The sequence below is a fragment of the Denticeps clupeoides genome, chromosome 10 (assembly GCF_900700375.1).
Source record: "Denticeps clupeoides chromosome 10, fDenClu1.1, whole genome shotgun sequence".
Classification (NCBI taxonomy): Eukaryota; Metazoa; Chordata; class Actinopteri; order Clupeiformes; family Denticipitidae; genus Denticeps; species Denticeps clupeoides.
The window spans coordinates 1,038,307-1,054,165 of NC_041716.1; the positions used below are offsets into that span (position 1 = coordinate 1,038,307).

Below are 15,859 nucleotides of genomic sequence, written 5' to 3' on the forward strand. Positions count from 1 at the left end.
AGTGAGAGGAGGAACCAAGATCTGGTTTCTCACAATGGAAACTTGGCCATTGTGCAACGCTTGTTCGGCTCGTTGGCCCGGCGGGACTTTTCTCCTCTTAAACGGGCCCAGCTGTTCCAGACGCGACCGATCAGGGCCAAGATAGAGCACCGAGCACCGGCGGGACGAAGGCCGAGCGAGAACAATGTCAATTTTCACTGGTAAACAAAGAACTTGCCAGAATACCAAAAAAAAAAAAAAAAAAAAAAAAAAAAAAAAGAATTCTGCGTCTGCACAGGCCAGCCCTCTTCCTCTCCGCTCTCCACCATCCCCCACCACCCTGATGCCGTGAGCAGAAACCGCCTGCGTTTCATTCGCCGCTGAATTTACCAGAAACTCCGTAGGAGTGCCAGGCAAAGAGAAAGGAGTCGACTCATCGCTCTCGCTCTTACAAAACCCACGTCTATAAAAACCCCGGCTGGGGACATTAAAGTGGAGCGCGCATACATGCTGTAGTCGCCTGTACATTTATTATTTCATATAATAATCTGTTAGTACTGACTAATGCATTTCTTACAAAGAAATTACATCACAATGTAGCCATTAAAAATATTTCATGATCATTGAATGAAAAATCCCAGCGAATTCTCATTACAGAAATGCACCTGAACCCACTAATCTTAAATTCTGGAAAGTTGTGAAGGTATATCAGTGTTTATAGTTAACATTCGTCAGTCAAGTTATTTAACAAAGTACAATGTTTAATTATTGAAAATGTGTCTGTCGACAAGAACACTTACTGTGGCAATAAAATTATAAACGGACTAGATTCATTGTCCTCTTCGCTCACTTCACAACATTTTGGATAGTCATTCCATTACTGCGGATTGTCATTAAGAATTCGGGGTCATACTCCATAGTTTTTGTGGAGAAAAACATCCATTACATTTTCATGCCATTATTTGTGCAAATGCAAAACCTTCAGCAAAAAAATTGTTCCTAGTTAATGGTCCACATCTTTCATTTTTGCCATAAAATCTTGAAGATATTTATGCACGCTACCCTATTATTACACTATTATGACTGAATACAGCTGGCCGAGGTGAGGAGGTGTGGACAGTTGAGAATTTGCTCAGCTTGCTCAGCTATTTGGCTGAGGTTGAGGAACCTGGCTGTTCCCGTCCAACAGGACGAGAGTCCTCTGTGTCCTGGGCCAGCGGTACAGTGAAGAGGAGCTCTTTGAGGAGCAAGGTCACTGCAGCAGGGTGGTAATTATCTGACTTAAGGATGCGGCGCTGCCGAATCTTCACAGAACTCACAAACCAGTGGAGAGGATCTTGCCATCTGATGCCCAGTCAATGGATGCTCCGTCAAGTCTGAGGGAGGGAAACGCTGGAGCCCATCTCCCTCCATCTCCCTCCATCTCCCCCCTCCCTCTTCCCGGCTGGAGCTGCAGAGACGCAGCGCTGCTTTCATGTCCTGCTTATTTCCACAGAAGGTCTTGGTCACGGGGGCACATCTGGATGATTCATCTGCCCGGCGTGGAGCAGTCGACCCTCACCGTGTGAGAAGGTGCACCAGTCCATGTCAAAAAATATCTACTTATTTTCTTGACATTTTGCCCACAGTGACCATCAAAAGCTGAGAGTTTAATCATCTAGTAATAATAATAATAATAAATCCATACTGGGACATTTTAATTCCTTTCTTCATGCAAGCTCTCAAATTAAGTGAGAAGAAACAGTGGAACCAATCACTAATTATTATCTACTAATCACTAATCACGCTATCTACTCCGTGTCAGTGAAGATACTGCAGAATGTGGCGAATCTGGTGTCAGAAACAGGAAGGGATGAAGGTTGAGATATTATATTATATTATATTATATTATAGGTCTGCTATCTCTCTAGGAAACACCGCCCCCTTTCTCACGAACTCGAACATGAGCTGAGGTACACATTTTCCTGCAAATTAACAGAACAACGTTCTGTTTAGCTACAAGCAGCACATTTTCAGTAACTTTATGGCACGTTTTGCATAAAATTGTACATGTTCATGCGGCTCTAAATACAGCTCCAACGTGACGCATCTGTAAAACAGGCAGCCAGGCTGGCGGCTGACTCAGACGTAATTGTTAAAAATAAAGCGTTTCGGTGGGAAATTTCTGTTCCCGAATCGGCCCTGTCTGGCCCTCCCATTGGTCGGCTGAGTCACTCCTCACCTGCGGCACCCGAGGACTGCTCCACCCACCCATGTTTGCTGGATGGATCCATTTGGAGTTTGACAGGAGTTCACCATCCCACGGTGGGAACGTGGCTTTTATTAATCCAATTCCAGGCTGGACCGGCGTGATTTAGTGTTGTGTCACCGGTGGTGCGGGATTAGAACAATGGGAGTGAGCAATGGTTTCAATAAAAACCAAATCAATACAAATTTAATATAGTCATTTCTCATCCACTAAATCATTCAGTAAAGCAGCATCCGACTGAAATGCTCAGCTTTAATCCAATTCAGGATTATTAGAGCAAAGTAGGGCTACACGATTTGAAGGGGAGGGGGGTCTTACGTGCATTTCAATAAAATAAATAAATAAATTACTAATTATTAATCATTTCAGAGTAAAACATAAATACTACTGACATGACGTATTTTTGCTTTTATCTCGGTCTTGTTGGTCCCCTAATTCTGTATCTGACGTCTCTTGGCGCAGAATTACGGCCGTTTCGATCCAGCGCCGTTTCACCGTCTGTAGCTTTAAATGCTAATGAGGAGGAGAGCGGCCAATAGAAGTTGAGGTTCTTCACAGTCTCGCATGACAAAACTAAAAAAATACATTCATGCTCATTTGTACATCCAGTCAGCGAGCAACTGCAATGCTTCGTTTGGAAGCCATGACTGCTGTTGTGAGATCGTACATACAGTATATCTCGCAAAAACGTGCGGTTTTCTCTTTAAAAGAGCGGCGCAGTTGTACGAGGAGGGGTGGCTTCGTGTGAGATTAAGAACCGAGGTGTGGCGTTCGAATAAAACCCGGAGAAAGCAATAAACCCCGTGCAATAATAAATACTCGGTATTTATTTGTCCCACCGCCTGCCACGGAAAAACAGGAGTTGGCGCCGGAGCTTCATACACACACAGGAACTGTAAAAAGCCTGAAGTGAGACTGAGTAGCCGGATAAGTTAGATCGATAATATATTCGCTTCAGGCCATGTACTCATAACAGAAATCGCTCCTTTTTTCGTTCATGCGACAGCACAATCGATCACCACAATTGCGGTTAGATTTATCGCGCAGCCCGGTCGGTATAGGTTCTGCAGCATGAGGGACGAACAAGCGAGCGTAAATCCATCTGATGGCAGCACTGGTTACAGCATCGCGTAGCGGGACACTCACTGTGCAGGATGAAGGAGATGTTGATGACGCGCTCGTCCGTGAAGCTCTTGCCGTTAAAGATCTTGGCGCACTTGAGCTGCGTGTTGGCCGGGACGTCGCCCACGTGGATCCAGCAGACCGTCTCGTTTGCGTAGATGAAGTCCATGGCCGTGGTTTGCTTGGTGGGGGTGGAGAACGGCTGCAAGCCGTTCAGTTGCATGGCCTGGATGCTCTGGGCGTTGGCCACTAGCAGCAAGGCGGGCCGATCGACCGGCACTGAAGACAGGAAGAGAGAAGTAAGCGTCATACCTGAAGGTAAATTAGCGTATACAAGGGTTGTATATGTTAGGGGTGTTAAAATGAATCTCTTAAGCGATGCAGATGTGGACTATTCTGCATCGATACAGTGCAGAACATAATCAATTATACAATGATTCAAGATTCAACATTGGTTTATTGTCAGTACAACAGTATACACGGTATACCGTGTATTGAAATAATATTTCACACAGATATATCACGAAAGAATGTACGTATATACACACTAAACTAAACTATACTAACTAAAACTAGAACCTAAATACTGTACAGGTTTCTCTAGAACTTTTCTGTACGATGAACAGGACGAACTGGACAACATCATGTCGGACGCTTGGAGGTGTGATGATGTTGCTTGGTGATTTTCTGTCAGTGGTATAAAAATTCTGGTTAAAAAGTAGTGCCGGTAGTGACTGTGGTTGCCTGATTGGAGTACAGCGTCGCTGCGGGTAGGAGTTCGTAGCCTCGTCCACACGGCGTTCGATTGACGCCGTTTAACATTTGTCAGTGTTCACCGCTAGTCAAGATTTCAGCAGAGGTTGACGGCAAGAAAACATTACATCAACAACATTTATTTCTTATATTGCCCAAAATCACATACAGTGTGTCTCAATGGGCTTACATCCAGTGTTTATTTGATGCCATCTGAACGTGCAGCCGACCAAACGCTGGTGCTAAACGCCCGTGTGGATGAGGCTTTAACTCTCATCTGACTGATGTATTTGAAAATGTAGAAATATATATATCACGACTATCATAAATTTATCACACACACACACACACATATATATATATATATATATATATTACCAACATGTTAGTGTTGGTCATTGTTAGATTGATGCATGAAAACATCACATCATATTTCGAATCCCATCGTGTTTCACCACATGTATTTATTCATTTAAACCTTCCCAGAATTGAAGGCCACGTATTTCTGAGACGACGGAGTGTGGTAAACGCCCACCGTTCTTGGCCTTGCAGGAGCGGTTGTCCGGCTGAGACAGGTAGCCCTCCACACAGCTGCAGGCGTAGGAGCCCTCAGTGTTGGTGCAGGTCTGGCTGCATGTCCCGTACAGCGCACACTCGTTGTGGTCTGTCATCAGAAGGAGAGAGAGAAAGGGAACAATACTGATCTAGGATCAGTCAATGTGGGCGTGGGAAAGGCAGTATTTTCTTTATTTTTTTTAATATACTGGCTCGTGTGCAGAGAAATACTGATAAAATAAACACTCATTTAATATGAGAACTGCAGTTATCATGTGTTATTTGTAAAGCACAAGTCAGCTGTTGGTGGATTTATTGTCACATGGTCCATCATGTAACATGAATATTTTTCTAACCTCACCTTTACATGTTTTGCTGTCCTCTGCCACTTCATAGCCGTTCTTGCAGTAGCACTTGGGCCCATCCACAGTGACGGCGCAGTTATAGTGACACCCAAAACTGGTGCAGTTTGGCCGTAGAGCTGTGACACGCCAACACACAGAGCTATTATTTAGGGCCGGGGTGCCACGTCCCGCGTGATCACCGCATAGAGACCCACGATTCTGGCCTGGCGAGGCACAAACTACAGGTCCCACAATGCAGCGCTTCAGTTGCCTTGCCGAACGCAAAATTTATACCGCAACCGAATCTGTACGAGAAATGGGTTGTGAAGCAGCTTGAAATTCTATTTCCGTGCTTTAAAGTAACCAAAGCAGCATACACACACACACACACACACACACACACACACACACACTGGAAGAGTCTTGACTCATATCTCAACATATATGCATTCTAATATATATCTTGTGTCAAATCTTGGATTTCAGCACATCATATCGTATCGCACCCCTCAGCAACAAATGAAAAGTAGATGACTGCTGCATCAGGACCTCAGTTATATAAAATTCACACACACACACACACACACAGCCCCACGGGCAGAGTAAGTCGAGTCAGTGGGCGCATCGTGTGGCAGGGAGATTATCGCACTGAGACGTAATACACCATGCAAACAAGATCAGCCAGGATGCTGATATTACACACACACACACACACACACACACACACACACACGTAATCTGAGTGGGAAAAGATTCCTTTACTTAAGCACGCTCTTCAACTAACAAGATCTGACATCACAAAGACACACTCAGAGGGCGGCACAATAGTCTTTGTGTGTGTGTGTACAAGAAGATGAGCAAAGACGCAAGTGTTTCATACAACAGTGTTACAGGGCTGAATTCAGAATAGTGCGCAAGCCACACACACACACACACACACACACACACACTACACAAGGGGACTCTGGCTCTCAGTTGGGAGGGGAACACAATGGTTCTTTTGAGAACCCAGCGGAAGCTCCTCTGTCCATTTTACGTCTATTGAAATCCACATAGAAATTATTTAAGATTTTAATTATTTTTTTCATTATTTAAATTTTTTTAAATTTTTTTTTTTTTAAAGCGCCCACGGGTTTTTGTAGTTCGTGCTAGCGCTTATTGATTGCATTGATGATCAGCTTGGGGGAAACCCTCAACAGGAGCTGATGCATGAGGGATCAGCAGAATAATAAATGCTGATGAATTGCGGTGGAAATAATTTAATAACGATGGTGCAGCAGACAGCACTGATCATTTGTTACACCAACAGTATAATAAAGACTAGCAACTAATAAACTGACTAATAACGACACATTTTAATTAATAAGGAACAATATGCATGCCAATTTCTTGAAAATCTGTGTAAATATATTGCCTTTGAAAAAAATATAGTCTAATCACAACATGATTATATTCATGATTTTATTGATAAAATCTAACAATAAAAAGTTTATCATTTAATAAACCAAAATTAAGAAATACATAAATACACTGCTGCTCACTTTCTGTTTAAATTGGAAGAAATTGGGTTAGTGGTGGCCTAGCGGTAATCAGAAGGTTGCCGGTTTGAATCCCGATCCGCCGAGAAGCCACTGAGCAAAGCACCGTCCCCACACACTGCTTTTTTTATTATTACTGATCATTATCGTTACGGCCCATGCAGCCGTGTGTCACCATGAGGGGAGGAGGAGATCCGGAAGAATATAATACACAGGAAAAACACACACTTCTCCTAATAATAACCCAACAAACACACACACAAACACACACACACACACACACACACACACACCTGAAAAAACATGAAGCAGACGACAACAGAGACACGGAAACAGAGACTCAAATTTGGACAACAGAGACCGAGACGGCATGACTGCAACTTCCTTATAAACCGACACACACACTTAAATACAACGTTGGGAGTTGGAAGTGCTCCTACGTTCCAAAACTAGCTTCATGACAGTCAGACACGGCCCCTGTGATGGTGCTGGGCGGGCTGCACCGGCGGTGGACCAGCAACTCTGAGCAGCGCATGCCAGCAGCCTGCACATTATTGCCCCGACTGGCGCCATGTAAAAGTGAAATCAATTCAATATTGTGACACACACACAAAGAGAATCATTTAGCTAAACATTCCAAACAGTTAAAAAAACAAAAATAAAAAAAAAAACAGGACGATACTGTGAGACAATAAAAGCCACATTTGAGCAACAAAATAATCTCATGCTCATGTTTTATATTCACGTATGTGCAGTGCCTCTGTGGCGGAAAAATATTTGATTCTTTAACTACCTGGAGGCAAAATTAGTCATTTTCATCTGAAATGAAATGTCTTCAGATCTATATATGGGGCAGTGGTGGCCTAGCGGTTAAGGAAGCGGCCCCGTAATCAGAAGGTTGCCGGTTCGAATCCCGACCCGCCAAGGTGCCACTGAGGTGCCATCGAGTAAAGCACCGTCCCCCCACACACTGCTCCCCGGGCACCTGTCATGGCTGCCCACTGCTCACCAAGGGTGATGGTTAAATGCACCGTGTGTGCGCATCTCTTCACTTGACTTATATATTGACAAAACAGTGTGTGTGTGTGTGTGTCTGTGTGTAAGAGAGAGAGAGAGAATCAGTCTTACCTCGGCAGTGAGCCCCCTCATCGCGCCCATCAGAACAATCGGAGACTCCGTCACACAGCTTGCTGAGGGTGATGCACACGTCGGTACCTCGGCACTCAAACTCGTTGGGAGGACACTGAGACACATGAGCATGGTGACCTACACACACACAAGACAAAAAAACAACAGAATTTTAATTAACTACAACCACAACCCAGTGGTTCAAGTGGGATTCAGCGGCAGTAAATAAGGCAACTGAACACACGCACACGCACACACACACGTTGCACTGGTTTCTCTTTGCAGTTTTACACTAATGGAATAATTTAATTGATTCTACTGACTTAATTCATGATAGGGTTTCAATCGTTACATCAAATCCCCCACACAATGGGGCCGTGGTGGCCTAGTGGGTAAGGAATTGGACTCGTGACCAAAGGGTTGTGGGTTCGATGAGGTGCCACTGATGAAGGTCCCGTCCCCATACACTGCTCCCCGGGCGCCTGTCATGGCTGCCCTCTGCTCATCAAGGGTGATGGTTAAAATACAGAGGACACGTTTCACCGTGTGCACCGTGTGCTGTGCTGCAGTGTCTCACAATGACAAATCACATCACTTTCAATAATAGAACTTTAAAGGTCAGACGTTTATTATTTTCTGCAGACCATGCATTACATTTCACATGATCATGACCCCACCCTCAACAGGGTAAATAATTTCCACATTCGGGATCACGTTGCAACTGTGACGAGAAACGGAACCAGTGGCGGGAACTCCGGAAGTCACCGTGACCGGGAGAGGATCCGAGCGCGTCTTCTAGTGACAAAGATCAGGAGACGGCAGAACCGAGGCACGGCGAGTTCGGCCCGCTCCCAAAGACGACTGACTAACATGCACGAGCTTGTGGCTTGTCCGTAGAACCAGAAACAGGAAGCAGATCTGTGTTTGTCTTGGCCACAGTCACCCCTGATGTGATCCTGGCCCAACATCTGCTGACCCATTTTTGAAAGACGTGGGGGAGGCGATGGGGCTTAACCTTGTGCATGTGGCTCGGCACATTTACACTGTGTGAAAGAGAGAGAGAGAGAGAGAGAGAGAGAATATCTTGGACGCTCTCATCAACAGGAAGAACATTGCTGAGCTCTTCGGGCTTAAGCTCTGCTGCACAGAACACGCAGCCGCTCTGCAGTTGGTCCAGAAGCTCGTACTTTGGTTCCGTGCCAGTTCTCTTCTATAAACTCAGAAACCGCAGCTTTGATTTTGACCGATTTTGATGCGCCAGAGTCCAGAACCAAAACGCAGACATGTTCTCCAGACCGGCCTCTTGAGGTTTAGGGACCCCCCCCAAAAGTCCGACCCACCGGCTTCAGAAAACGTGCAAACGTGAACAGTTATCAGGATTCGTTCTGGCAACATTCGAATCGCAGAGCTAGAATCTTGTTTGTTAAGAAAGTCTCGTGTCCGTGGTCTGGGTTTGGAGTCTCCGGGTCGCAGCAGCGGGAACCGAAATCCGTGAAATCCGCTCCAGATTACCAGACGTGGAGAGGAAGCACATTCTTTACTGGGAGCTGGTCCGAGAAGACAACAGCTCCAGAGTCCCAGAGGGCATCGGCTTCAGCACCGCAGGTTCACATGGAGGACACGTCGTCGTTTAAGATTTGCAAAAAAAAAATGCTAAAGACAAACCAGTTGGGCTGGGCGATGTGGCGTAAAATTCGTATTGTGGTATAATCTCAAGCGTGACAGTAAGGTTCTCTCTCACGGTGTTCTGGTCTTTCTTAAAACGTGTACAGCCATGAGTAGTCTACTCTATGCATGACCAGGAGTACGGACGTCACAACAGAGCAGGACACTATTTTCAACCTTGGCGACGAGTACAGCAGGAAGTGTGCCGATTCTGTAATATCTGCACTTTTACTCGTCCTAATAGTTAACATGGCTACTCATATAATGTGGGACATCCTTTAATTTCAATGTATTTAAAGAAGGTTCTGCAGACATCTGGTAGATGTAGTAGCCTAACACACTCGCCTATGAACCAGAAGACCCAGGTTCAAACCCCACTTACTACCATCGAGTCCCTGAGCAAGACACTTAACCCTGAGTGTCTCCAGGGGGACTGTCCCCTGTAACTACTGATTGTAAGTCGCTCTGGATAAGGGCGTCTGATAAATGCTGTAAATGTAAATGTAAATCTGAAACACGGGTACCTCTCACAATGTAAAATATTTTACAATTTCAGTGAAATTCAAAAGCAAATTATTAACATAACTAAAGTTCAGTTTATATAAGTTACATTGAATAGTGCATCAGGCTGAATTAAAATATTCATACAATGCACCGCATTTCAACTCTTAGTACTTAATAGCACCCATTTTTCCAACTATTTACCTGAAGTGTTGCACAGTTTTCACAGCCATAATACATTGGCCGTGAATACTACATAATACTATTGCTCGGTGCAATAGTTTTGTCTGAATGCTTATAGACTTTTCAGAATTTTGTTGTGGAAGTGAGACTAGTTCTCTTGCATCACATGGCAAGTTTTCAAACTGCTTGAATGGCTTTTGTCAGAACCTTATACTGAACTACCCAGCAATAAGGCACGACGAGTACTTCATACATGTCACACTTGTCACTAGTTACGGGGATAAGGCATCGAGTGTAGTCCTAGTTAAGGTCCTCGGGATTTAAATAAATAGATTAAAAAAAGATTTCTCTATTTCCACCACCCAAGACTGTAATCATATTTTTATTAAATGGGAGGAGTCCAATGATTGGCACCAGTTATACATTTCAGATGATTTAAAGCCACGCCCTTTCAAGCATTTAGGGACACAAGTGGTTTCAATCACAGGTTTTTTTTAGGTCTCTACAAAATTCAAAGACCACCGAGAACCATGAAAACTGACAATACAAGTCATATTAGTTTACACTGGAATAAGACGTTACAAAACACAGGCAGAGAAATACCTTGTTCGATGGACCTTACAAAAGGAAATCATTTCGAATCGTTTAAATCACTGCACCACTTTGCCATTGTGGTTTTACTTCATCTCTTTATTCGTACGTCACAAGCTCTCCAGCTCAAATTTAGATTTCGAAATAAAAGTACCTTGCACTTGCACAATAAAATCGTATGAAAACACACAAATAGAGCGGAATACATTTTCGAAATAATCGATCTGAATAAACGCCCTTCATTATGTCGTGTGCATGTGAACCCTCTGACCTTACACTAGCAGAGCAGTCCCAAGATTAGAGAGTTGTGCCGTGCTTACTGCCAGGTCGAAAAACGGTGCCCTGCATTCATAAAGCCAGAGGGTTAAAGGAGAAAGGCCAGTGCCCTTTGACCTCTCACTAGCCTGAGGAAGTTGTTGGGCTCCTGCCCCATGCAGGCTTGGGGTCAGTTCCTTCCTAAATAAACACTCAGGGTGCAGGCCTTTAGACGCCCAGAGACGGACGGACAGAGACGTCTGCAGCTCTCAGACAGTCTCGGCGAAGGGGATAATTAAGCGCCGTCTCGTTTAACAGCACCGCTGTAACGGGGGCCATTTTCACCACCCTAATCAGCCCGGCCTGATGAGCAGACAGGAAATAAATCCGGATCCTTCCTCCGCCCAGTCCAATTACCACTCTGCAGCTCGTCCCCAATGCTTGATGACTAAATGACAGGGCACCTGAAGGACCGGAATTCCGAGTCCAAACTTCCGAGTCTATTCTCAGTTCCATTCTTTGCTCTTGAAGGAACCAGAGGTCGGGCGAGCGTGAACGCTGGGCACAATGGAGCAATCAATGGAGATGTAATGACGGTGCAGCACGCCTGGTGCAGACATGGACCTCTATGCAGGACGATGACAATGACAACGCTTCTGTTCGAGCGTTTCTTCTGCTTAAAACAGGGAAAATTCCCAATCCGTGGCTCAGGAAGCCTTTCTGATCCAAAACAGACTTAGAATAAAAGCTAAGGAAAAAATGAGCTAATATTTTTAATGAAGCGCTAAAAAGGGTTTATCTTTCAAATGTTGTAATGTTTTTGTAATGTATTCTGAATAAAATTCGGATTAATTTGCAAGAGATTTGCAAATGATTCTTTGTATTATTTGCGTGTGACACAGAACATTAACTCTAAATACATGAAATAAAGGATATTTAAATCATTTGCTCTACAGATTCCAGATTCCATTTCCTGTCAATTATTCAGTTCTTTTTTTCTTGCAGTAGTCAGCCTGTCACTAGCAAATGTCCTCAAAACTTTTTTTTGAGAGAGACATTAAAAATGTTAACGTCCTAAAAAGTTTAGAAAGAGCGTTAGAAGCGTGTGTCCATCCTCCATTCCAGCCATTTGGCCTGCAGCCGTCTGCGTTACGTAATGACCGTACGCGTCGATTTCCTGCCATGTTTTTGTTGGGAGAATAAAAGGCAGCGTTTACGTCTGCACCCCAGGGCGCCTGCAGCAGCTCGGCCTCCTATATCCTGTCAGCACTAATGAACACGTCCCTCGGGGGGACAGGAGGACCAGTCACTGTAACACCCTATACCAGGACACCGTAACACAAAAACGTAAAAAGCCATAAATGTTCAATGTGTGCAAACATGGACGTTGCGGTGAGGGAAGCAGGAGTTTAACCTCATACACTCCGGCAGGTCGGAATTCCCTGCGTTCAAGAGAGAGTTTTTACTGAAATTTATTTGTAATTATGAAATTGCTTTTATTTATTATTTAATTATTTTAAGTTATTGGTGTAAATTTTATTAGCAGTTGTAATCAAAAGGAAACTTTATATTGTCGCCCCCCACCCCCCCAAAAGGTCCCGGCATTCCTACTCAATCCCATGATGCACAGCTGAAAGATACAGACAGATTAGCAGAGAATCTCAGAAAATCACATTCAAATGTCACATCAAGAGTAGCACCTCAACAGAACAGTGTGTGTGTGTGTGTGTGTGTCATATCTAAGTTGACGTTCACTCTTCCAGCCATTCCTCAGCACTTTCGGTTCCTTAATTCAACCTGCATCATGTGCAAATACTCAGTTCCCCATTTGAAGAAACCATCAAAACGTAGCGTCTTAACCACTTACAACCACAGAACGGTGGCTTACCCACAGGCGACTTCCAGACACAGGGGTCAGGGGTCAGACAGAAAAAAAACGTATATGAGAGTGAACAAAGGGGATTTAAAGGATTTCGGTTGGCACTGGTTGGATAGCGGGCTTCTTCTGGGCTTGATCTGCTCTCGTAGGGCTGTAAACCGCGACCGTTGGCCACCGGAGGTCTCAGCGTGCGTGTTAATAAAAATTACGCACATCCCGAGCTGCAGAGGCAAGTCGCAGCCCTCCAGCTCTGCTAACGTAACTCCGCCCAGTTTACACGGAGACCCCTCCCACCTCTTAATGGCCGCCACCCCCCCCCCACGCTGCCCCTGCCACATGTGCATGCTTTTGGGATGAAAGCAGTCGCATGTACAGGGTGGGCCATTTATATGGATACACCTTGACAATCCAACACAATGGGCAGCACATTGAACACATTTTATAAGTGGTCAGAAACTTGTAAATAACTCATGAAAGAACGTTAAAACCCAAGTACACCATTGTTTTTCTTGTGAAAATAGCAATAAATTTGACGTCACATGACCCTCTTCCTATTGAAAAAACTAATGTTGGATCCAAGATGGCCGACTTCAAAATGGCCACTATGGCCACCACCCATCTTGAAAAGTTTGCTCCCTCACATATACTAATGTGCCACAAACAGGACGTTAATATCACCAACCATTCCCATTTTATTAAGGTGGATCTATATAAAATGGCCCACACTGTATATTGCAGGACACAGAGAGTCAAAGCCCGTCGCCAGACAAAGAACAGCTCAATCTCATCTGGCCACGTACCATCTGCCTTCAAAACAGCCAGGGTTCTTCCAATCCTAAAGAAACCCACTGCTGATCCTACAGACATTAACAATTACAGACCAGTTTCCCTCCTCTCATTTCTATCCAAAATCCTTGAGCGCTGTGTCTACAACCAACTATCACTCCATTTATCACAGAACAACCTCCTGGATCCTAACCAGTCTGGCTTCAGAACAGCTCATTCCACCGAGACTGCCCTTTTGGCGGTTACCGAGCAGCTACATGCAGCCAGATTGGCAAAACTGTCATCAATTCTTATTCTCCTTGACCTATCTGCTGCATTTGACACTGTTAATCACAAGACTCTCTTGGCAATCCTGAAGAGGCTTGGAATTCGGGGCTCAGCATGGCAGTGGTTTGCTTCCTACCTTGATGAGCGATCTTACCAAGTGACTTGGAAAGGATCCACCTCTACCTCACGTAGACTCTCCACTGGTGTCCCTCAAGGCTCGGTGCTAGGTCCTCTCCTTTTCTCCCTCTACACGAGATCACTTGGTGAGGTCATTTCCTCACATGGATTATCCTACCACTGCTATGCTGACGACACACAACTCCTCTTCTCCTTTCCTCCCTCTGATCTTCATGCTGCTTCCAAAATCTCTGCATGTCTAACCGACATCTCGTCTTGGATGGCAGCCCATCACCTCCAACTCAATCCCACCAAAACTGAACTAATATTCATTCCAGCAGATTCTTCACCACATCAGGATCTTGCTATTTACCTAGACAACTCGCAGCTCTCTCCTTCTGCAACAGCCCGCAACCTTGGGGTAACAATAGACAACCAACTCTCCTTCTCAACTCACATCAGCAATCTTTCCCGCTCATGTAGATTCCTTCTCTACAATATCAGACGAATTCGCCCTTATCTGTCAACCCAGGCCACCCAACTACTGGTTCAGTCCTTAGTAATCTCACGACTGGACTACTGTAACTCCCTTCTAGCTGGTCTACCACTATGTACCATCCAACCTCTTCAACTCATACAAAATGCAGCAGCACGACTGATCTTCAACCTCCCCAAATTCTCCCATACCACCCCTCTGCTACGTTCCCTTCACTGGCTCCCAGTAGCTGCACGCATCAGGTTCAAAATACTGATGCTGGCCTACAAAGTCAAACATGGAGCAGCACCATCTTACCTCACAGCTCTTATTACACCCCGCACTGCACCTCGTTTACTCCGAGCCTCCAGTACTGCTCGCCTGGTCCCTCCATCTCTGAAGGTAAAAGGAAAACATTCATCCAGACTTTTCTCCATCTTGGCCCCTCGGTGGTGGAATGAACTTCCCCTCGAGGTCAGAACAGCTCAGTCACTGAGCACCTTCAAACGACAGCTCAAGACCTTCCTCTTTAAAGAATACTTAGATTAAATTGTAATTTTCTTGTTGTCGAACTTTGTGTACAGAATCTACAACAGAGTGAACTAAATAGATGTATTCATAGTTGGGGTCCTAGTGAACCGGAATTGATCTCTTCATCGATGGTAACTTGAAAGCACGTTGTAAGTCGCTCTGGATAAGGGCGTCTGCCAAATGCCGTAAATGTAAAATGTAAATGTAAGAAAACTTTAAAAAGCGCCCGAGCCTGTTAGCGTTCGATGCCTGTTCTGACACGCCGGGCCAGACAGGCCACAGGCGGGTGGCCGGCATGCTGAGCGATGCACATTCTTCGCAATCGCAATTTCCACTGATAACCATCGCGGTTGTAATTTATACTCGACTCTGGGGCTTCGCAGATAAGCACTGATAAGAAAAGCAAATTCCAGACTCCTTCAGCATTAATCATACGTTCAAATTACGTTACTGTACATACTGCGATATTCTACAGTTCGCTGAAAATGTAAAAACTGGTAAAAAATGCAAGATGCCGTGATCGATCAATCATGTTTTGCTATTTCCCTCTGCCTGACATGCCAGCACCCGGCTGTACAGCGCCATCTACAGGAGTGGAGGTTGTAGTCGCACGCTAAGTCTCATCTCCCACTAAAGAAAACGCTCGCCAGACTAAATTTATATACAAAAATAGCGATACAATATCACCACGTCAAATTGTGCAATATGGCACGGTTTCGATAATGTTTTACGATTTTTTTAGTTGAATGCAATAAAGAGCACGTGTAAAAATGCTTTTAAAAAGAAACCCCTGCGTTTTGGACTGAATGCGAGGGAAGCGGGTCTGGGGGAGGCGCTCCGCCTGTGAATGGCTCATCAATGCGATGACTGGGAGCCCGAGGACACGCGCCATTACGCGGCGGGACAATTCAGGTTAAAAGGATTATATAAGAGCTCATTCAC

At 44.8% G+C, this 15,859-nt stretch overlaps 1 protein-coding gene across 1 annotated transcript in view; it reads right to left on the minus strand.

Annotated features, from left to right (window-relative positions):
- LOC114798392 (low-density lipoprotein receptor-related protein 1-like) overlaps positions 1-15,859 on the minus strand; it is a 38,313-nt gene that overhangs the window by 6,223 nt on the left and 16,231 nt on the right. The window contains exons 3-6 of the mRNA XM_028994064.1: positions 7,668-7,805; positions 5,019-5,138; positions 4,638-4,766; positions 3,374-3,628 (exon numbers count right to left, since the gene is read on the minus strand). Of these exons, the coding sequence (XP_028849897.1) occupies positions 3,374-3,628; positions 4,638-4,766; positions 5,019-5,138; positions 7,668-7,805 (642 nt within the window). The remainder of the gene's footprint in view (positions 1-3,373; positions 3,629-4,637; positions 4,767-5,018; positions 5,139-7,667; positions 7,806-15,859) is intronic.